We start from the raw sequence: 24222 nt of genomic DNA, 5'->3' as shown, positions 1-24222 counted from the left end.
CTACCTAATAATGTGGAAACTGTCTTCCTAGTGGTTCTTCCCCCCACCCCCATCCTGAATATGTATCCCCATGAGATCTCAAGGAGTGTTTGGACTAATCAGTTTTGGTTTCCACTGATACAGTGTTACAGGGCTTGTCACCCCCATATGTAATGCTCCTTTAGAGGTCATTGACATTTTTGGGTCACTGTCATTTACAATATTACCCTAGTTTCATTCGTTTGTTTGAAACCAAACTACTTCATCTTAGACATGCAGTTTGAGTGGCACTGACTCAACCCTGAACTCCTGATTGTCTTCAGCCAATCAACATATTTCATATGTGGCCACAATGATTATTCAGATATAGGCCCATGAACAAACTAGAGTCAATAAAATGTGAAGAGACATTTGCCTGGGCTTCTGCATAAGAGATGCTTTCTCTTTTTTCTACTTCTGCCTGAAGTGTATTGTCTCTTCTCCTGAGTGATGTCGACTTAATCAAAGTGGCCACTTTTCTACTTGAGGCTGGAGTTTGTTTGTGAGGGTGCTCATTATGGAGAAACTGAGGATGTAGCTAAACCTATGAAAGACAGGGAAGATTGGAGAGACTGGGAAGAAGCAGGTCTTCTTTGAAACTGTTTATGCAGCAATGTCAAAACTTGCCTACAATTACACTTTATACTTTTTTAGTTTCTGAACCAATTAAATACCTTATGGTTTTTGCTAGTTTGAGTTACATTTTTTGTTTATTTTTAGTCACAGGCATCTAGGCATCTGGGTAATAGTTTCTTTTAATTTGTGTGTTAAACATGGTAGTAGTGGGGTTCCCTATAGCGGAGTTGGTATAGGGAATAGAGTAATAGAATTTATTTTTAATATACAGGAGGTCCTTGGGTTACCACAGTCTTGACATAGATGTTTTAAGTTTATGATGCTCACTCCCATAAAAACTTAAAAAAATTGAGACATGAGTGTTTTAGCTTACGCTGTTAGCATCGTACTTACAGCCTACATGGGCTAACTAGTTTAGTTGCGCAAGGCAGAAGAATATGCAGTAACGTGGCATATGAGTGAGGGAGATAGAAACCCCGGAACCCAAGAGATTTACTACCAAGAATTTGGCAGAAGGTTTTTCTATGGTAGAGGATGGGTTGGCAAAATTTCAGGCTGAGGAACCTGATGATGACAGACTCAGTAAGGTCTACAGAGCTGTTATGGATGCCTTGCAGTGCCATAGGCAGATTTTGGAAGAGAAGAAGTCATCAACCTTCCAGTCTAGCCTGGAACAATTCTTTAAGAAGGTAGAGAGGCCTGCAACAGATCCTGTACCCTCTACATCAGCTGCTTCTCAAGATGAAACACCTGTAGTACAGGTAGAATCATCTCCAATGTCTCCTGCATGTTCCTTAGGTGATCCTGATTCACCTGACCCAGTATCTCTAGCACCTTCTGCAGGTTCTCCTGCCTCTCCAGCTCCCAGTAGGTCACTCTCTCCCACCTTGCAATGCCCCTTCCAGTGTGCAAGCCAACCACAGGAATAAAGGTAAGAAAATTTTTTTACACTCATTTTTTTGTTATTTTTTTCTATTACAACAGTACAGTGTACATACAGTACAGTATATTTATGTCCTTTTTCTTTTTTGTGTGACTTAGTTGTGTTTTTATGTTCTAGATTATGATTTACAACTGTGTTAGGATAGGTAACTGACTTAGGCTAGGGTGTATTTCAATTTACACCAAAATTTGGGTTACTTCACTGTCGTGGGAATGGAATGGTTTTGTAACCTGAGAACCCCTTGTATTATTTATTTCTAGGCATACACAAAAAGCCCTGGTTGACTGGATTGGTACAGTTTTGAGTGTCAGTCACCATTCTCTATCCCAAACCACTCTAGCTGTATACATATATTTTCTAAGTCTAGGTTATTAGGCTGGGCTTTTCTGCTGTCAAATATTTTAGAGATCCAGAGAGCCTTCTATATAACTTATTGATTAAGTCATCCTTTCCTGCTCTTCCCTTCATAAGAGTATTAGCTTAGGCACTTTGGCTGCAAGAAAACACAAACAAATTTGGTCTAATAGAAACATTAATTTATTATTAAGCCTTTATGTGTATCTCATAAAACCGCAAAGTATAGCAAATAATTGAGGCTCAGAAGAAAACTGAAGAGAGCACTAACAGTTTTCCCTTCATGTGTCTTACTCTGTATGATCTGGTTTTTATCTCCATGGTGAAATAGCATGACCACCCTACTCCTAAATTATATATATATAAAGCAGTTCTAATGGCAAATAGTCTAGACTTTTTCTATTTTCCAATAATAATTCTCAGATGACACTATCTGGTTGGTTCTGGTGCGAGTCACTCACAAATAATTAGAGTGGCCTACAGCATAGGAATATATTAACTATGCAGTGAGAGGCATATGTCATGTGAAGAGCCACACGCAACATACTCTAATCAGGTGTGAGGTTACATGACACACAGGGCCCTCTCTCATGGAGGTGTTGGGAAAACTGTTCTCAGAGGAAAAGGTGAGGTATTATGAAGTAGCCTAATACGTCATTTTGATATGATCTCCATTAATGGTTGTTCCCAAGGAATAATACCTCATACCTAATAATGGCCTAATACCGTAAGTCATTTTGTATGTGAACTCCATTTCTAGTTGAGAGTTTCCTCCCCTTCCCGACCCCTAGCCGCACCATCAGTAAGGTCTTTAGCTCATGTACATCAGTGGCTGCTAATAGATTGAGAAGTAATGCTTAATTTCTTGTGTCAGATAGTTTGGTATCTCAGCTGCAGGCTGTCTGGGAGGAGCTCTGATGCAAAGGCCAGATTTCATTCAGAGAAATAGTGTGGATGGTTGGCTATTGAGGTGGCACTGTCAGGTGAGTTGGCTAAAAAGCAATAGAAGAATATGGGGCTTCTTTTAAATTGAGGGGATGAAATTTCAATTAATTTTTTTTATCTCTGAAGTAGCAGGCTATACTGCTGCTGTTTCTTAAAATAAATGCCTATTAATTTATCTTTAGGCCTTTTGTCTCCTTAGCTGGTTAATGTGTTGTTACAAAATGTTGGCTCCAATTTTTTACTTTAAGTTTGAGAAGGCCTTCTATTTAGCATAGCTCTCCCTTGCTTCACTGACAGAATATATACTTTCATATTTGACAGGCTTGTTACTGGTATAAGAGTAAGGATTTAAGTTTGTGATTTTGTTTGAGCCTTAATCAGCCATTACTTGAGAAACAATTCTAGCACACTGTCTGTTGAAGGATCAGTGCATCACTTATATGAGGGAAACACAGCTTTCTGCTCTCCAGTGAATATTATGTTGACCCATTTGTTTAAGTTTGTAAGTTACCAAATGTTACTTATTTTTTTATTAACTATACAACTGTAAAAACTCACAATACCCTAAATACTTAATACTTTTCTGAAAAAATTGTTTTTATGTTAATAAATAATATTAAAACAGACTTTTATAGGTCAGTGCCTGTATTCCATGAAGAAAAAAAAGAGATGGATCAATAAATGACAATGAAATGAGAAATATTTGCAAAAATGTAAATATGATAATAAATACTATTTCAAATGGTTTATTGAATCAGTTTTTAATGTCCTCAGCAATATGCTCATTCTGGATTTATATTTAAAACTTTGTCATTAATTTTAAGCCATGAAAGTGCCTTATTTGCAAAAAACATTTATTTGCAAGTATGGAGAAAGGGAAGGAGACTCATATTGTACTGAAGAGCTTTTGATCCAGGCACCGTGCCAGTTACATGCAGTCTATTGGGAACAAGGCAGTGGTGGTCTTTATTTTGTTGAAACTTGCAGTGTTGGGAAAGAAACAGAAATTAAATAGACTCAATTAAGTACACAAAAGCAAATGTTTAGGAAAACACCAGGATGCAGGGCAGTATTAAAGACGGTTAGGCATCCCTTCTGTTCAGGGTTGGCAGAAGTTAGAAAATAATGGGCATTAAAACTGTTAAATAGGTTTTAGCACACAGTTTTCAATGAGTTGAACTGACCTTATAATTATATATTGTAATCAGTAGGATCCTAAATGCAGTGTAATTGCTCATGTAGTCGCTATCTAGAGTCAAGAAAACAACCCAGTAGTAGACCAGATGATGACAAATCTGTGAAAAATACAGCTTGTTGAATGTGGCCACTTTGCCCAGTAAAGCTCACCACATTCTTTTCCTCTTATTTCTTCCCCCCACCTCAACCCATTTTAATCCTCTATCTTAGTGACTGCATCTTTTCAGACTTGTTTGAGGGGATCCTCCTCTGCTCCAATTCATTTTGCTTACTTTGTCATTCTCACTCAGGTAATTATGCCCAAAGGGCACACTTGGCAATGTCTGGGTACATTGTCGTTGCCACATCGGGGGAGGGTGTTCTGATGGTTAGAGTTCAGGAATGCTGCTAAACATTTCTGTACTTGACAGCTCCCCCACAAAAACAAAATTACTTCACCTCGAGTGTCAATAGTGCTGAGGTTGAGAAAACCTCTAGATTTTATAAAGCAAACTTTTTCCATAGATGATCATATTAAAACCCTCAATATTTAATACCATTTTGTGTTTCAAACTCTCAAGTTAATATCTTCAATTTGGATATCTTTCCTAGATTTAAGTCTTGCATGCTCAAATATTATTTCTACATCTTCAGTTGCATTCCTAATAGACATCTCATTTCCAAATCTGAATTCTACTTTTTCTTTGAACCTGAACTTCCTTGTGTATTCTTCTTTTCTGCAAATTGTACCACGTAGGCATCCTAAGGGTTACTTTTGATTCCTGTCTCTTTCTTACCTGCCAAATTCCATCCATGACATTTAACCAAGTTATCTTCTACCTTAAATACGTGTCTAATCCAACCACTTATCTTTTATCCCAGTTTTATCATTTACAATACAGGAATACTGATTCTCAAAATAGCAATTAGAGTGAACTTTTAAGAAATAAATCAAATGAAGTTTTTTCTTGTTATCATTTTGATAAAATTCCTCCTAAGTGTGATCTACAAGGAATTATGTGAACTGACTTTGTTTCCTGTATTTTTGCCCTTTTTGGAAAGGTGGGAGTACTAGGATTCTTGCCTTTTCTTTTTAATCTTTGGCTTTTGGGTAGTTTGACTATAGTATGCTTAGGCATGATTTTGTTTCTGTTTATTTTGCTAGGGATTCAACGAGCTTTTAAACTATGTTAATTTGTGTTTCCTATAAAATGTAGAAAATTTATAGTCATTTCATGGAGTGTTTACTCTGCTCTCTCTCTTTTTTTTTTTTTGCTTTTGGGGGCTACAGTCATATATACATTAGATTTTATGTTATTTGCTCAGTTATATGCACACATACATAAGATCCTAAGTATGGATAGGATTTTCAATCTTTTTATCTCTCTTCTTCAGATTGGATACTTTTTATTGAACTACCTTTCAGTTCTCTGACTTTGTCCTCTGTCATCTCTATTTAGCAATCAAGTCCATCCAATTAAATTTTTCTTTCATATATTATATTTTTCAGTTACAGATTTTTTTTGTGGGCTTTTTTTTTTGGTCTCCTGAGAATCATTTTCTTAAAATTTATTCTGAGCACATGTTCTTTGACCTCATTGAACATAATTGTATTTGCTACTTTAGAGCCCTTCAGTGTTATTCTAACATCTGGATCATCTAGAGTCAGTCTTTATTATCTATCTTTTGAAATTGGATCACACAATACTTATTCTTCATATGTCCAGTAATTTTGAATTGTCTCCTGGATGCTGTCAATGTTATGTTATGGTGACTCTGGATTCTATTATATTCCTCCAAAGAGTGTTAATTTGTTTGTCTTTGGAAAAAAATTACTTGGTTGAACTCAAACTGTCAACTGTGTCTCTGGCAGCAGCTGCAATTTTCGTTCAGGTTTTCATTCTTAGCTTGCCAGTTGCTAGGTTGCTTACAGTTTGTTCTGGACATGTGAGCTGTGGTTCAGGGGCCAGCAGAGATTTGAGCAGAGTTTGCATACAAATGTTGGGTTTCTTTTCACTAGCCCTCCCTTTCCTGGTATTTCCTCACCACTTTCCAGTACCTGTGATTGCTGTCTTCTAGTTATTCAATCCTGAAAGACTATGAGCTGTTTTATTATTATTATTGGAATTTAGATACTTTGTACATGGAATGTCCCCAGGCTAAAAGCCACAGAGATAAGAAACTAACCCTATGCTTTTCCCTTCTTTCTAATATTGCCTCCCTTTTAGAACCTTTCTTCTTTCGTTCACTCTCCAGAGCTTTTAAGTCACTTATTTTTGTATTTTGTCCAGAGTATGGCTGCTCTGTGTGGATTGCCATACTGCAAGTGGAACTCTTCTTGTTGTTTTTTGGACATTCCTAGTTTATTTGCACCCTAGAGCAGGAAATTTGAGCAGCCATTAAAAGTGTTATCAGACCCTTCATTTAGTATCAAGTCCTCTTGAAGTTCTGGAATAAACCATAAAAGAGAGTGGAATGGTTTGGCCTGTCTTAACTCTGGGAAATATTACTATTGTTGTATTGTCTAGATTTCTGCATATGGCAGGTGACAGAATAACTTGTGTGCAAGACTCAGGCTTCACTCGGAGCTGGAACATGACTGTGGCATCTGCAAGCCTTACATCCTTGCATCTCTCAATACAGTTTAGCAGGAGAGGGAATGGTTTGCTTTCCTTAAGTTTTCAGCATATATCCCTGCATTTCTTTCTTGTGACTGGCTGTCCATTTTGAATTGATCATTGTGCTGATAAGATAGGATGCTGTTTTAGATAGTTAGGACTCATTCCTATGTGTCTATCAATCTCATCTAAATCACATGTATGTGAGTGAGGAAGAGATAAAGCTTCAAAGGAAATTCTAGGAGAGGGAACAGATGCTGGTCAGCTCTCAGCAGATCTAATGCTATTGTCAAGATTCTTGTTAGATTCATGGGCATATGGTTTATTTTATTTTTTTAGTGTTTTTTATACCTGGATACAGAAATACATTTGATTCAGTCAAAATCCTTTCACCATGATAATACTGTATTTCACAAAGTCCTATCAGTTTCAGAATGGATAGCAAGGAGACATTCTCAGAAAAGATTGAAGGAGCAGGTTTACCAGTATATACTTCTTGCTCTGAATTCTAAGGTCCTGTTTTTATCTGGTGAGCATTTGGTATTTTATTACATTTAACATCCACCTGATAAACCTAAAATATATCTTGCGCTTAATGTCTTGATGCCAAGGGCACTTTCTATGTCAACCATTCATAAAGCTGGTATGTAAAGCCAGTAGCCATGGCCACCATCACAGCTGCCTGGCCCGTGCAGGTTCGCATTAGATTCAGACAGATAGTAATGAAACAATGGAGCCAAGAACTGGTGGGCTATTGCCTTTAATCCTAAATTGCACCTGGCAGGCAAGTAAGAACATACACTAGGCTCCAAAACCCATTCATTCAGTGCTCACAAAGCTACTGACTTATTCAAGTTTCCTAGAATCAAAGGTTTCTAGCTCACTAGCCTTATTCACCTCTGCGCCCCATCTCCTTCTCTCTGCACAAACTGGCTTCTCCTTCAGCACTCCGCCATCTTGGCTGCCTCTCTTCTCCTCCACGTGGCCTTTCTCTGCTCTCACAGCATGGGCTCCTCCTAGGATGTAATCACTCTTTTAATGCTAATCTCAGGAACTGAGAGTGAGCAAGCTCCCAGTTTGCCCCCATTTTATAGTGTAGAAATCAAAACCTTTAATCCAGGGGTCTCAAACTCGTGGCCGTGCGGCCCACCCACCAATTTTGTGCGGCCCGCAGACTAATCAAACTTCGTGGATTAATCTGTGGGCCAGTCTGCGGGCTGCACAAAATTGGTGGGCAGGCCGCATGCGGCCCACAGGCCACGAGTTTGAGACCCCTGCTTTAATCCAATATACAAATAAGAAAGTCTCTGATACAAAATCACTTGTCTGAGGCACAATGGGATTCCTCATGAGAGTGCACCACCCCATATCATGCAATCAGTCAAGGAGGTGGAGAAAAGCTTAGTCTTAAAACTAAGCCTTAGGCTATAACAACCTGGCCTGCTTACAGCCTGTCTCCCACACCCAATACAAACTATAAGCGAGCAAACATATATATCATATTTAAAAACTTTTTTTAATTTTTTTTTAATTTTTATTTTTTCTTTCTCTTTTTCTTTATAGGGACAGAGAGAGAGTCAGAAAGAGGGATAGATAGGGACAGATAGACAGGAACGGAGAGAGATGAGAAGCATCAATCATCAGTTTTTCATTGCGACACCTTAGTTGTTCATTGATTGCTTTCTCATATGTGCCTTGACCACGGGCTTCCAGCAGACCAAGTAACCCCTTGCTCAAGCCAGCGACCTTGGGTCCAAGCTGGTGAGCTTTGCTCAAACCAGATGAGCCCGTGCTCAAGCTGGCGACCTCGGGATCTCAAACCTGGGTCCTCCACATCCCAGTCCAATGCTTTATCCACTGCATCACCGCCTGGTCAGGCCATATTTAAAAACTTATTTGACCAACATGGTATGTGCTACAAATGTAAAGATTCTCTAAGTTGACCAGGGGAGATAAATGTTTGAGATAAAAAGAAAATGCATATTATCAATATAGGGCCAGTAGGCACAGCCACCTTCACAGCTGCCTGGCCCATGCAGGTTTGCGTTAGTTTTGGACAGACGGTAATGAAACAACGGAGCCAAAAACTGGTGAGCCATCAGCTTTAATCCTAGCTTGCACCCTGTGGGCAAGAAATACACACAATGGAAAAATACTTCCCTTTCCATTCAGGGCTTCCAAAACCACTGACTTATCCAAGTTTCCTAGAATCAAAGGTTTCTAGCTCACCAGACTTATTCACCTCTGTTCCCCATCTCCTTCTCCCTGCACAAACTCTACACAAACTGGCTTCTCCCTCAGCACTCCACCATCTTGCTGCTTCTCCTAGCCTCCTCCACATGGCCTTTCTCTGCTCTCCTCTTGAATACTAATCTCAGGAACTGAGAGCGTAAGCTCCCAGTCTGCCCCACTTTATAGTGTAGAAATCAAAACCTTTAATCCAATATACAAACAAGGAAGTCTCTGATACAAAGTCACTTATCTGAGGCATAATGGGATTCCTCATGAGTGTGCACTACACTCCACATCATGCAATCAGTCAAAGTTGTGGGGAATAGCTTAGTCTTAATACTAAGCCTCAGGCTATAACGACCTCGCCGCTTACAGCCTGTCCTCTACACCCAATGCAAACTATAAGTGAGCAAACATATATCATATTTAAAAACTTATTTGATCAACAGTCAACCAGCAGTGCTATTTTTAAAGTAATTTTAATTAAAAATAATGCACAGATACTGAAAATCCTTAGATTTAAACCTATTTGATTATCATTTATTTCAATTACTATTATTGAAGGCCAGATTGTTCCACGTTTTGAAGTTGGCTTCTGATATGGGCTAAATTGAAGTCCTACAAAATTCCTAAATTAAAGTTCTAACTCCCAATATGACTATGGTGGGAGATAGGATCTTTATGGAGGTAATTAAGGTGAAATGAGGTCATAAGGATGGGCTTTAATTCAATATGACCGTGAAGAAAGACACCAGTAGGGCATTGCACAATGACAATGCTATGTGGTGACACAGAGGAAAGGCAGCCATATGAAAGTCAAGTAGAGTTGTCTAAAAAGAAATCAAACTTGCCAGCATCTTGATCTTAGACTTTGAGCCTCCAGAACTGTGAGAAAATAAATTTTTGTTGTTTAAGCCATTGGTCTGTGGTATTTTGTTATGACAGCCTTTGCAGACTATTATAGCTACTGAGTCCTTTTGATACGGTTCTTGGAGTTATTTGACAGTTTGCTATTTGGTATACCAAAAATTTTAGCTGGTCGGTCTGTCATCTTATACATTTCCTTCTCCAGCCCTAGAGGTTATATATTTCTTATATTATTTCTGCAAGAACCACTGATTTCTTCTTGAGAGAAATGATATTTTAAGAGCCATAATCTGGGTATCAGGAATGCCCTTTGCCAGTTGGTCAGTCATTGTTTTTGGGTCTTTTCAGTAAAACTAGAAAATATATATTTTTTGAAGGTAAATTTCTTCATAAATTCATATTGATACTTCAAATTCAAAGTTACAGTTTTGAGTAACCTATTCTTTATTATATATGTATTTTCTTTCTTCCACACTAAAAAATATCTTGATTTTCAAGACTACAGAATAGACTTAGAGAGTAGAAATTAAATATTGCATAAATATTTGTTTTGAATTTTGTATTACTCTCACAACCTTTTATTAAATTTTTGTATGACAGAGACAGAGAGAGACAGAGTGAGGTACAGATAGGGAAAGACAGACAGGAAGGGAGAGAGATGAGAATCATCAATTCTTTATTGTAGCACCTTAGTTGTTCATGGATTGCTTTCTCATATGTGTCTTCACTGGGTAGAGGGGGCTACAGCAGAGCCAGTGACCCCTTGCTCAAGCCAGTGACCTTGGACTCAAGCCAGAGACCTTGGGCATCTAGCTAGCAACTTTTGGGCACAAGCCAGTGACCATGGGATCCTGTTTATGATCCAAGCCAGCGACCTCACACTGAAGCTGGAGAGCCCGCTCAAGGCCATGATCCTGGGTCCCCTGTGTCCCCAGTCCGATGTTCTGTCCACTGCACTACCACCTGGTCATGCTTATTCTCACAATTGTTTTAACTTACTTGAAATACAGGTTTTAGCATTTGTCCTGTTTTCCTCTTCAGGGGCTTACATTATTAACAATATTTGTTGTCACTATCTTTCAAACTTTTTCATTCTCTTTGACTTTTCACAACTTGTTATTTTCCATGCACTATTTTTTAATTCATAACCTTTGTGTGATTCATTCCTGTGTTTCTTCTCATTTAGTCTTCATTTCAAATTTTTTTTCTTTTATCTCTAATTATTTCTTGAGTTTTATATCTGAGATTTTTCTAATTTTGATTTATGTTGTTCTTTCATGTTTTGTGTGCATTATCTTTTAGGTTGTTGTTTTTTGTTTGTTTGTTTCATTTTTTAAGCTAAAAGAGGGGAGTTAGAAAGACTCTCGCATGCACCTCAACTGGCATCCACCCAGCAACCTCCTTCTGGGGCCAATGCTAAAATCAGCTGAGCTATCCTCAGCATCTGAGGCCAGTGCCCATCCAAGGTATCCTCAGTGCCTGGGGTTGATGCTTGAAGCAGTCGAGCCACTGTTTATGAAAAGGGAAGAGAGAGAAGGAGAGAGGGAGGGGAAGAGAAGCAGATGGTTGCTTCTCATTTGTGCCCTGACTGGGGATTGAACCCAGGATTTCCACATGCTGAGCCAAGGCCTAGCTTTTTTTACTACCACATTTTACACATACTAGGAATATTATGATTATATTTTTGTTTTTGTTTTGTGGGGGAGCATGTCTTTCTGGCATGTTTTCTTTGTAAAAATATTATTTTGGTCTTTATTTTCTTTTTTATTATCATAAGTTGATGTGAGATTTTTGTTGTTGTTCTATTTTATGTGAGGTTGGCTTTTTTTTCTAAAAATTTAGATTGAGACCAGCTTCAGAATAATTTATCTACCTTTGTAGAACTTTCTCTTCTGTTGTTTTTGTGGAGTATTTAAAAGTATAATTGTTTTCTGAAATTTCCTGAATTATTTCTCCTCCCATGTTATTCTAGACTGTTATTTTTATGAACTATAGAAATGATCCCTGAAGGTATAGTCTTTAGATCTTTTTAAAAAAATCTATATCTCTTAGATTCATCTTCTGTTGAATTTTGATTACACTTGCAGAAGTTTCTTTTCTGTGTGGGTTCTTCCCTGGAAAGGAGACTGCTGGATCTGTTTTGAGAATTTGTAGGTGTCTGGATTGCTCCTACTCATTCATGCCTCTCCACCAATAGCCCTTTGCACACATTTAATAATCGAAAGGGCAAATCTCTCCAAGTCAGCTGCTGTTCTCAAAGTAGCCCTTTGTTTTTCTGTTGGCTGTTTTGGGGTTCTTCTGTGCTCCGTTTTTCAGAAATTATCCCACTGCTTTATTCTTCTCCCTCCTGCCCATAATTTGATACTGTGAACATCTGGCCACAGTGACAGATATGTGGCTATTGATGGCTTTTCCCCATCCTGTTTATATTTTGAAGGCTGTTGGAGGTATTCTGGCATCTAGATTTGTTGTCTTTTTTGGATTTATTTTCTAGTCTCTGTGGTTCATGTAGAGATTTGGAGATTGTGAAAACTATGTTTCCCTTGCTACCATCTTTCCAGAATGCCTCCCAATGTTCTTAGTTTTAATATATATATATTTAAAAACAACACAGACATTTAGATGGTATAACTGTTTCTTATGCTGAATAACTGAAAGTAAGGCATATTAACCAATACTGCTGTTTCTTGGTGAGAAATTAAGAAAAGCTTCCATAATTCTGGTTGAGGTCCCCATCAGCAAGGAACATGTTGTTTTATTTGTAATATCATTTATTTACAGTGCTTTAATTATAGTGGAGTTTGATTTTACTGTTCAGAAACATAACTGCTATTAAGAAACATGACTATTGCCTCTGAGCCTAGGTTGTATACTCTTGCTGTTACATAGCATCCTTTGTTGTGTCATGTTCTTTGAAGTCAGGCCTTGAAATATTTAAAAAATATGTCTTGTTACTGTGTAGTATCTGTTTGGATTCCAGCTGGCTTTGCTTTCTTATGATGCTTGTTCTATTTATAATGGGATAACTGTATAGCCTTGGCTTTTTGTCAACGAGCACCTTTTTATGTCCTTTGTGTTTATACTGAGGAGAAAATGTCAGATATGGTCCTTTTCCTAGGTATGTTTAGTTCAACTCATCTGTCTCTTGGACTAATTCAGGAAGCAAAGGAACTATTTTCTTATGGACTCTTTTCCCCCTCCACTGTAACCCAAACTCTAAATTACTTAAGCATAGCTCATAGTTAATATTATTGAAAATGTTCTGTTTGTTAAACATAACTATTCTTTGAATTACAATCCTGATTTGTTTTGGAGTTAAGTTTTATGTTGTCATTTTCCATTTCTAAGATTCTAAATGGAAGTCTGAATTAATTAATACAGATTGTCATCAACTTGAAGAATGTATTTGTTCTAAGTCTAAATTGTTCTCCAGGCTTATTCAGAGTTGCTGAGATATAATGGTTTCTCTCCCGCACTATGTTTAGGATGGCTGTCAGGGTAATTTGTAGCATCTTTCTAAGTGTATTTTCCACCATGTGAAATTGTATGAAAAGGCATGGCAACTCTATAACTTTATATTTTAGCCTATTTTACTTTCGAATAAAACTCCTTGGATGGTTCTTTTTTTTTTTTTTTTTTTTTTGTATTTTTCTGAAGCTGGAAATGGGGAGAGACAGTCAGACAGACTCCTGCATGCGCCCGACCGGGATCCACCCGGCACGACGCTCTGCCCACCAGGGGGCGATGCTCTGCCCCTCCAGGGCATCGCTCTGCGGCGACCAGAGCCACTCTAGCGCCTGGGGCAGAGGCCAAGGAGCCATCCCCAGCGCCCGGGCCATCTTTGCTCCAATGGAGCCTCGGCTGCGGAAGGGGAAGAGAGAGACAGAGAGGAAAGAGGGGGAGGGGTGGAGAAGCAAATGGGCGCTTCTCCTATGTGCCCTGGCCGGGAATCAAACCCGGGTCCCCCACACGCCAGGCTGACGCTCTACCGCTGAGCCAACCGGCCAGGGCCCCTTGGATGGTTCTTAACCTAAAGTTTATTTTCTTTCAACTTGCCAAATAGATGACTTCTTTCAAAACAAGAGTTGAAAATGGCCAGTTATGTTTATAAATGAACCATTTATAAGTTTAAGACTATTGCTTTCCTCTCAGTAGAGTGATGGTGAAGAAGATTGTTTGGGAATTTTTCCAAACACCAGCTCACCCATTTTGTAGGACATAGGTGTATGACATTGGGCAGTTTTCAAAGCTGCTCTGTGTCTCTATTTCCTCATGTGTAAAATGTGGTAGTAATGGTTCTTATATAATGGAGTTAATGTGAGGATTAAATGACATAATGCATATAGATAGTAGGTCCCCAACTATTGCTTTAATATCATAAATGAAAATTGAGTGTTTATGATGTATTAGGCACTATGAAGGATATCTGAGATGTAGTAATGAGTAAAAATTTCTACTTGGAGCTTTACAACATAGATGAAGGAACTAATTAATTAGTACTCATAGGAAGGAATATCACATCATAACCATGATAAGTGCAGTGGAGAATTATGAGGCAGTCCAAGGGCACAGAAGCTGTCTGGAGGGTAAGAAAAGTTTACTTGGGAAGACTGAGTTTAAATTTAAAGAAAAATAGATGAGAATGCATTAGTGTAAGAGTTGTCTTTGCCAAATGTGTGGGTGAGCACATTTATGACAAGAGTGCCCCAGAAAGATGGAAGTGTAGAGAATAATTGTGTGGCAAGAGGAGGTGAATATAAGGAACTGAAATAAGGCTGGTGTGTGATGAGAGTATAATGGCCCATGTCACTTAATATGGGGCTGAGCAGAAGAGAAGGAGGAGTAGTCACAACTTGGGGCCTTTATAGGCCACGTTTAGGAATGTTTTCTAACAAAACAATGTTAGGTATTTGAAATTTGGAGAGATCATTGCAATGACTTATTATTTAGTCCTTAGCACTTTTTTGCATTCTAAATCTGTTTATATATATATTTTTTAGTGAGAGAGACAGAGACAGAAAGGGACAGATAGGGACAGACAGACAGGAAGGGAGAGAGATAAGAAGCATCAGTTCTTTGTACGGCACCTTAGTTGTTCATTGATTGCTTTCTCACGTGTACCTTGACCCGAGGGCTCCAGTAGACTGAGTGACCCCTTCCTTGCTCAAGCCAATGACCATGGGGTCATGTCTTGACCCCACGCTCAAGCTAGTGAACCTGCACATAAGCCAGAGACCTCAGGGTTTCAAACCTGGGTCTTCTGCATTCCAGGCTGACTCTGTCCACTGTGCCACTCACTGTCTGGTCTAGCTATACTTTAATATTGATTCATTGGTTATTTTCCCTAATTTCTATAATTATTTTTCTCTGACCTCTAAATCTTTTCATTTAGGAATAAAGCCAAGGAGATAACTTTCTTTTCTTTCAATCAATTTTACTGTTTGAAGTAAAATTTGCTTTTGTGTAACATTAGGCAAGATAAATAAAAAACATTGCCAAAATGTTACTACCGTCACACACACAAATATTTTATGCATTTTAGCCTTTGTGAAATGCTCAAATGGCTGTTGTTTCTTATTTATCTAACCAACTAAAACCAAAATTCTTTAAAAATTTGGTGTTTTGTTTTGGAAGGAACCTCAGTGATTTCAAATGTCTTGATTTTACTCAGAACTCACATTTGGAAATGTAAGCTCTGAGGCCAACATTGTGGGAAAAAGTAGGGAGAGTTTGACAAGTGACTTTTATGTGCAGGTATTTTTTTTGTGTGTATATGCTGTGTGGTGTGTGTGTAATGTGTGTACACACACATATTTTATATTTGCTAATCTAAAATTACGCAGTGAAGAGCTAATGTGGGAACTCTGCAACTCCCTAGAGAACAAGGGCCACAATTATTCTTTCTACCCTAAAATAGTGGAATAACTATATTATATTAGGCCATGTAAATACAATTGTTTTGAGCTTTACATAAAACCCAGGTAGCTTTGGGATGCCCTGGGGCTCTCCCCATATGCCCCATCAGGGTCATCCTTTTCGGGTTTCACTGCATGTCTGTACCTTTTCCTCCGCTCTCTAGCATTCCTGCTCTGTATAAAGATGCTTGTCCTAGGACCCCATCCAGGAGAATAAGTGCTAATGAGATTAGCAAAAAATTTTAACCACAACTATTATAGTAACTTCACATTTTGTGTAATATGCATCTTCACAGGAGTTTTCTGAATATAGTTATAAAACTAAAAAGTGCTTTTTTTAAAAAAAATTAAATTTATTGGAGTGACATTGATTGATAAAGTTACATAGGTTTTGAGTGTACACTTCTGTGATCTATCGTCTGTGTGTTGCATTGTGTACCCCCCACCCAAAGTCATAGAAGTTGTTCTCAAATTAGGTGACGAGTGGAATTTTGGATGCTGGGTTTGGGCCCATGTAAGGGTTTTATCAAATTATGTTTGCTGATAACTTATTCCACAAGAAGCACAGACATGATGTTGAAAATGAGAAATCAAAAAAAAGATTTTTTTACCTTTATTTGAATTAAAAAATTTGAATTTATTTCCTCTGGATGAATAGTTGTTTTAGCCTATATACTTCTCTATACTATATTTAATACTAATAACTTTGGCTGAATTAATAAGATAAGCAAAAATAAAATTTTCTTGACTTGGCTATGTACTTACACAATAATTTGTTTTCAATTAGGTAGTTTGTTTGTTAATTAATCATAATTAGTTAATTTAGTGGACATACTTAATATTTGATAAAATAGTTAATAAATATTGAGCAAAGAGTTAATAGTTGAGAATATTTTATTTCATGTTTGGGTTAATGGACAAAAGATAGAAGTTTTAATAGCAAGTGCTCTAATAAATCAGTTTCTCAGAATACAGACCTTTTATGTGCAGTGCTGATCATTGATGCCTGACATGTACAATAATATGTAGTGTTTGTTAAATTAACAGGTAATTGTTCTGAAAAATATTATATGTATTTCAGGACCTGATCTTCAGGTTTGCATATCCAAAAAACCTACATGTTGCACCAGGAAGATGGAGGAAAGATATCAAATTGCAGCTTGCCAAGATATGCAGCAGGTGCTTCAAACATCTAGCTCTGCGTTAAAGTTTCTAATATCCCGAAATGCAGCTGCTTTTCAAGGTAAATTTATCTTGAGTTTTGAAACTAAGGAATGCATTGTTATGTAATTTGTTTGTTATCATTATATTGGTAAACTTAGCTGGGTCTCCTTTGTATTTGTATATTATCTTAATATAAAAAAATATATATATGAGTGTGTGTATGTATATGCCCATATGTGAATATATATACAGAGAAACAGTTTCCCTAGTCTAACTCTCTATCTCTTTATATATCTATATCTATATCTATATCATCTATATCTATCTATATCTACCTATATCTATATCTATATCTATATCTATATCTATATCTATATCTATATCTATATCTATATCTATCTATATCATCTATATCTATATCTATATCTATATCTGTATATATATCCATATAATCATCTATATCATCTATCTATATCTATTTCTAGCTATATTTAATCTATTTCTATCATCTATCTATCTATCTATCTATCTATCTATCTATCTATCTATCATCTATCTATCTATCTATCTATCCATATCTATCATTTATCTATCTATCAGACTAGAGAAACTGTTTTCCTAATTAAGTGGTCCTTGGAAATATATGCCCTCCAAGGGTTCTTCCAGGTCCCTCAATATTCTGATCCATGGTTTACTTCATATGAATGAATGAACATAATTATTAGCTTTCATTAAAATATTTTATGACATAAAATCTCATTGTTTTTAAGAGTGTATTATAGATTTGTTTTAAAAATATATAATTTGAAGAAATATTTGTCTAATTTTCCCCCTGCAAATCTATGTAGTTTTCATAAGAATACTGGTATGGCAAGTCTGGTAAATAGTAAAATAAGAACTATTAATTAGATGTCTCAGGGTCAGTTAAGATCAGAACTCAACTTTAATTCAAACAATATGTTCAGATATATTTAAAATTAATGGGTTATGAAATTACAAGGCAAATTGCAAAATAATTATCTTTTTCTTATTTTAGTCATCTATAAAATTCCTTATTACTGTAATAAAATGGCTTAATTTATTTTTTCTCTTATAAAGTATTAGCTATTCTGTATATGATTAGAATGAAAAAAATTATATTATGCTGCTTTTCAAATAAAATTATTGCTTGTGTTCAATGCAAAATATAACTTCTGTTAGACTTTTTAATATGTATATTATTATCAATCTAAATAATTTGTGCTTTGTTTATATACAGAACTAAATCACAAACCTGGTTAATTTTTAAAACTCTGCTTATTGAATAAAATGAATACAATAAATCAGGGTAAAATTTGAATTAAAATGTAGTTCCTGATGAACTGATAGTATTTTTTGCTAGAAACTGTGAAATATTAAATTTTAAGATGTTATTAATTTAGTGGTTCTTTTAGATAGGTTAGAAAGCAACCTTATTTCTGTTATGGGATTTAATCATGTGCAATTATTGGAGGAAAACATATTGATATGCCTTTTAAACAAAGATTTGTGATTTGAACTGGCTGAACTAGAAGACTTTAACCACTCATAGACAGCTATGTAATAATTCTTTTCTTTTGAAATTGATAGAACATACAATGTGTAAAATACATTTTATAGATAAATAGACTAGTCTAACCAGAGCAAGGAGTTGTCGAGGGAAATTGTAGATCATATGCTTGAAAAACTGAGTTGGACTGATGTGGAAGACTCAAAACATCAACTTGATTTAGTTCTGTGAAAAATGCTATTGGTATTTTATAGGAATTACACTGACTCTGTGAATTGGTTTGAGTAGTATGGACATTTTAAAGATGTTAATTCTTTCTGTTCATGAGCATATGCCCCTCCCCCATATGCCCCTCAATATCTCTTTTGTCCCCCTCCCCAATTCCCTTCAAGTTTATCCCATCCTATCATCCCCTTTCCCTCTGTTCTCTTTTCCTCTGGTCCCTTTGATCTCTCCTTTGTCTCAATTCCGGTCCTCAGTTCTCATTGTTCATTGGATTCCTCAAATGAATGAGATCATATGATATTTTTCTTTTTCTGCCTGGCTTATTTCACTTAACATAATAGTTTCCAGGTCCATCCATGTTGCCGCAAAAGGTAAGATTTTCTTCTTTTTCCTTTATTTTTTAAATAAATTTTTATTAATTTTAATGGGGAGACATTAATAAATCAGGGTACATATGTTCAAAGAAACCATCTCCAGGTTATCTTGTCATTCAATTATGTTGCATACATATATAATTGTAAATGAAGTTTACATCTTTTCCTCTTATTAATAGTTTGTTATTGTTATAAAATGCAATTAATTTCTCAGTATTAATTTTTTATCCTGCTACTTTTCTGAATTCATTGATCAGTTCTACTAATTTTCTGATGGAATCTTTAGGGTTTGCTATATATAGTATCATGTCACCTGTAAATAATGATAGTTTTATTATTTTCTTTCCAAATTGTATGCCTTTTATTTCTTGTCTGATTGTTGTGGCTAGAAATACTAATACTTTGTTGAAAAATAAAGTGGTGAAAGTGGATATATATACTTGTCTTGTTTCTGATCTTAAAGAAAAAGTTTTTAGCTCTTCACCATTGAGTATGATATTGACTGTGGATTTGTCATATGTAGCATTTATTATATTGAGGTATATTCCTTTTTTTTTAAATTTTATTTATTTTTAGAGAGGAGAGAGAGAGGGAGAGAGAGACAGAGAGGGAAAGAGAGGAGAGAGAGAAGGGGGGAGGAACTGGAAGCATCAACTCCCATATGTGCCTTGACCAGGTAAGCCCAGGGTTTTGAACCGGCGACCTCAGCATTTCCAGGTCGACGCTTTATCCACTGCGCCACCACAGGTCAGGCGAGGTATATTCCTTTTATCCCTACTTGGCTGAGAGTTTTTTTAGATGTTGGATTTTGTCAAATTTTTTTCTTCATCCAATAAGGTACTGCTTTTTATACTTCATTATGTTTATGTGGTGTATCATGTTAATTAATTTTCAGATATTAGTAAGGATGTGAAGGAAAAGGGAACCTTTGTGTACTGTTGGTGGGTTTGTAAATTGATGCAGCCACTATGAAAAATAGTATGTAGGTTCTTCAAAAAATTAAAAATGGAACTACCATATGATTCAGCAATTCTACTCCTGGATAGTTATCCAAAGAAATCCTAAACACTATATATACACCCTTATGTTAATTGAATTGTTATTTACAATAGCCAAGATATGGAAGCAACCTAAGGGCCCCATAATGATGATTGGATAAAGATGATGAATATTAGCCATAAAATAAAATAAAATGAAATCTTACTCTTTGTGACAACATAGATGGACCTAGAGAGTATTATGCTAAGTGAAGTAAGTCAGAGAAGAGACTAATACCATATGACTTTACTTATATGTGGAATCTAAAAAAAAACAAAATAAATGAACAAAACAGAAATAAACTCATAGATATAGAGAACAAATTGATGCTTGCCAGCGGTAGAGGGGTTGGGTGATGTATGAAAAAGGTGAAAGGAATCAAGAAGTACAAACTGCCAGTTATAAAAGTAGTCATGGGATGTAATGTGTAGCCTAGGGAATAATAGTGTTAACAATGTTGTCATAACTACATATAGTGTATGATGGGTACCAGACTTATCGATCACTTTACAAGGTATTAAATGTCTAATTATTAAGTTGTAGTCCTGAAACTAATATAATATTGTATGTCAACTGTAACTGAAAAATAAATTTTATAGAATTAAAAAATCATTAACTTGGGTTTGAGAGAGTTTTTTAAAGATTTTTGAACAGGGCAGTTTCATTATTGTGATTTCTTGTTTTTTAATATAAAACCTAAATCTCTTCAAGTTAGAATATATGACCAAAGAGGATCAAGACAAAGCAAACCTAGGTTTTTCAATAAAAGTGTTAACTATATAGGTGAAAGAAGATGCCAGCAGTTACTGACACACAGGCATTCACTGAATGTTAGTTGAACATTTCTTCTGTCTTGAAAGATACTGCAACAAACTTTCACATATTCTTGGATAAGTTAAGATAGAGCAAATTAAGTTCAGAAAACTGAGAAAAATACAAACCCTAAATTATTTATTTAGGCTTTTAGGATGGGTTTAAGCTACTGAAAAAATTTTGGTGATAACTAGAAATATAGGTGATTGTCTCTTATCTACCAAAGTGTCAGGTAATCTTACGTAAATTAAACTTTTTTTCCTGTTTAATCAATTGTGCTGTATTCCATAGGTTGAGTTTTTCTGTTTAAACAGTATAACAAATAAAAATGGTAGGGACTTTCTTAAATGTGATTTGTTATAATCAATCACTGTTTTCTTCCTTTGTGTAATGCTGAGTTTTATTTAAGAATCATGAGACAGCAAGACAAATTTAAAGGAAATTTGTCTATAGCCTGTTTTTAATTTAATGAATAAAATAAGTAGCTTTAGGCTTATTTCCATAACAATAAGCTTAAATATATATGCTAAAAGCAATTTAAAAATCATATTTACTCTATGATATCTGAGCAGGGACTACTTGATCAATCTATAGAATGCACTTCTCCTGTTTCTGTGTGATCAAAAGAACTGAAAACAATTCAAAGTCTTTATTTTTCTAAGAAGAAAAAAGCCAAACACATTTTATTGGGAAACAAGTCTGATTGAGGGAAATTTAATGGGGAAATCAATTAATTCCTCAAATGATTTAAGTAGATTTGCTACATTTTATCTTTTGATTTTAAATATTTTCTTAATGTCTTCTATTTAAGCAATATTTTTATTTGTTTTTTTTTGTTTGTTTTTTAGTGCTTTTCTGGGTTATGAAAGATTTGACTGGGATACAGTATGGTCTATTCTCTCATGGATCTTATGGACACCCATGCAAATATGTTTTTGAAGCAACCCTTTAGATTTTGCTGTTGGGGATAATCAATTAGGTCTGTGCATTTAGTGAGCCCCATATTTTTGTGAGATGGGTTTTTCAGGCTAAGGAGGAAACAGTACTGGCAACTGGTACTCAAAGATGCAAGGTTATCCTGTGTACAGTCTACATTCAGCTCTAGTATTCAGCACGGATGGTATATACTAGTGGGGTCAGATATGGCCTGCTGAGACAACTCTTCCATCTTTTTAAGAAATTTACTGGTGTTTTGCTTAGCCATATTTCTTCAAAATGAACAGAACAAAAAACACAAATCTGTTTTAGAAGGGCTTATGATTATAACCTGGGATTTTACTATATCCTAATTGTAGTCATTCATGTAATAAGCAGTGGTTTGTAAGATAAAAAGTACATGCTGATATCCCTGTGTCTGTTGCTGTTCATAACAAAGTCATGCTGTTTACAGAGAGGAATGCTGGTGTTTTTCCAGTATAGACAACTGTTCTTCATTTTTAGGGGCTTAATGTTCACGATTAAATCAGAGCAGTCTGGGGTAATGTGAAAATTTATTTCCCTTCATCTGTTTTACTATGAATTGGAATTGCCTGCTTTAAGAATGTTTTAATATTCTTTTATTTATTCATTTATTTTTAAGTGAGAGGACAGGTGATAGTGAGACAGACTCCAACCCTCATCTGGGGCCAATGCTTGAGTACAGAGCTATTTTTAGTGGCTGAGGCTGACATACTCTGACCAACCAAGCTATCCTCAGTACCTGGGCCAACACTCAAGCCAACTGAGCCACTGGCTGTGAGAGGAGAAGAGGGAGAGAATTGGGAGAGGGAAGGAGAAAAAAGCAGATGTTCCTTCTCTTGTGTGCCCTGACTGGGGATTGAACCAGGAACGTCCATACGCCAGGTTGATGCTCTGTCCACTGAAAGCCCTGGAAATATATTTTTTCTTTTTTATTTGTATTTTTCTGAAGTGACAAGTGGAGGGCGGACTCCCGCATGTGCCTGACTAGGATGCACCTGGCATGCCCACCAGGGGGTGATGCTCAGTCCATCTGGGGCGTTGCTCTGCTGCAATAGGAGCCATTCTAGTGCCTGAGGAGGAGGCCATGGAGCCATCCTTAGTGCCCAGGAAAACTTTGCTCTCATGGAGCCTTGGCTGTGGGAGGAGAAGAGAGAGACAGAGAGGAAGGAGAAGGGGAAGGGTGGAGAAGCAGATGGGCGCTTCTCCTGTGTGCCCTGGCCGGGAATCGAACCCAGGACTTCCACACTGGGCTGATGCCCTACTGCTGAGCCAACTGGCCAGGGCCTAAAAATATTTGTTATAAATGTTTTATTTATTTCCACACTAAAATATGGTGTTACTCATGAAGATATAGTGGATGTTGACAGAGAATATGTAACCTACTATAGAAAAGCAACTCTTACCTAGCTCTCAAATATGTCAGTTTTTTAAAATCTTCATTCAAATATGACAAAAGTTTAGTTTTTAAAATTTAACATTATAATCTGGCCAGGCAATGGTACAGTGGATAGAGCATTGGCTTGGGACCCAGAGGACCCAGGTTTGAAGCCCCAAGGTCGCCGGCTTGAGTGTGGGCTCACCCAGTTTGAGTACAGGCTCATCAGGCTTGAGCACAGCCTCACTGGCTTGAGCTCAAAGGTCGCTGGTTTGAAGCCTAAGCATGCTGGCTTGAGCCCATAGGTCACTTGTTTGAAGTCAAAGGATGCTGGCTTGAGCCCATAGGTCACTTGTTTGAAGTCAAAGGATGCTGGCTTGAGCCTGAGGTCACTGGCTTGCCACAAGGGGTCATTGGCTCGGCTGTACCCCCTCCCTCCACCAAGTCAAGGCACATATGAGAAAGCAATCAATGAACAACTAAGGTGCTGTAACAAAGAATTGATGCTTCTCATCTCTCTCTCTTCCTATCTGTCCCTATCTGTCCCTCTTTCTGTTTCTCTTGCAAAAAACAAACAAACAAACAAACAAAAAACAAAAAAACAAACACTGTAAAAAGTTTCAGCACCACTTTCAGTAATAAAATGAAGGAACATTTGGGAGAACACTATTGGAAGCTTTTTTTTTAATGTTTATCTTACTGATTTTAGGGAGAGAGAAAGGGAGAGAGCAGTAGAGAAACAGGAACCTCTATTCCTGTATATGACCTGTCCAGGGTTTGAGCTGGCAACCTCTGTACTTTGGGACAATGCTCTAACCAACTGAGTTATCTGACCAGGGTGCTTGTGTATTTTTTTAAACCTTGGAAAGATAAGATTAAGAAATTATATCTTTCTTTTGAGATATACCCGTTCCTATAGCTCTCATCTTCAAGGAGTTCACATATTTCTAAAATATTATATATGGTAGCCCTGGCCGGTTGGCTCAGTGGTAGAGCGTCGGCCTGGCGTGCAGAAGTCCCGGGTTCGATTCCCGGCCAGGGCACACAGGAGAGGCGCCCATCTGCTTCTCCACCCCTCCCCCTCTCCTTCCTCTCTGTCTT

The 24222-nt window shown here is 36.8% G+C and overlaps 1 protein-coding gene across 1 annotated transcript in view; it reads left to right on the top strand.

The window, feature by feature from the left end:
- The window catches only part of GPC5 (glypican 5), a 1847257-nt gene that overhangs the window by 61929 nt on the left and 1761106 nt on the right, over positions 1 to 24222 (top strand). Inside the window, exon 2 of the mRNA XM_066383702.1 lies at positions 16726 to 16887. Coding sequence (XP_066239799.1) covers positions 16726 to 16887 — 162 coding nt within the window. The remainder of the gene's footprint in view (positions 1 to 16725; positions 16888 to 24222) is intronic.

The sequence above is a fragment of the Saccopteryx leptura genome, chromosome 4 (genome assembly GCF_036850995.1).
Source record: "Saccopteryx leptura isolate mSacLep1 chromosome 4, mSacLep1_pri_phased_curated, whole genome shotgun sequence".
Classification (NCBI taxonomy): domain Eukaryota; kingdom Metazoa; phylum Chordata; class Mammalia; order Chiroptera; family Emballonuridae; genus Saccopteryx; species Saccopteryx leptura.
The sequence above is the reverse complement of the archived record's forward strand: the minus strand, read 5'-3'. Positions and strand labels throughout refer to the sequence as shown.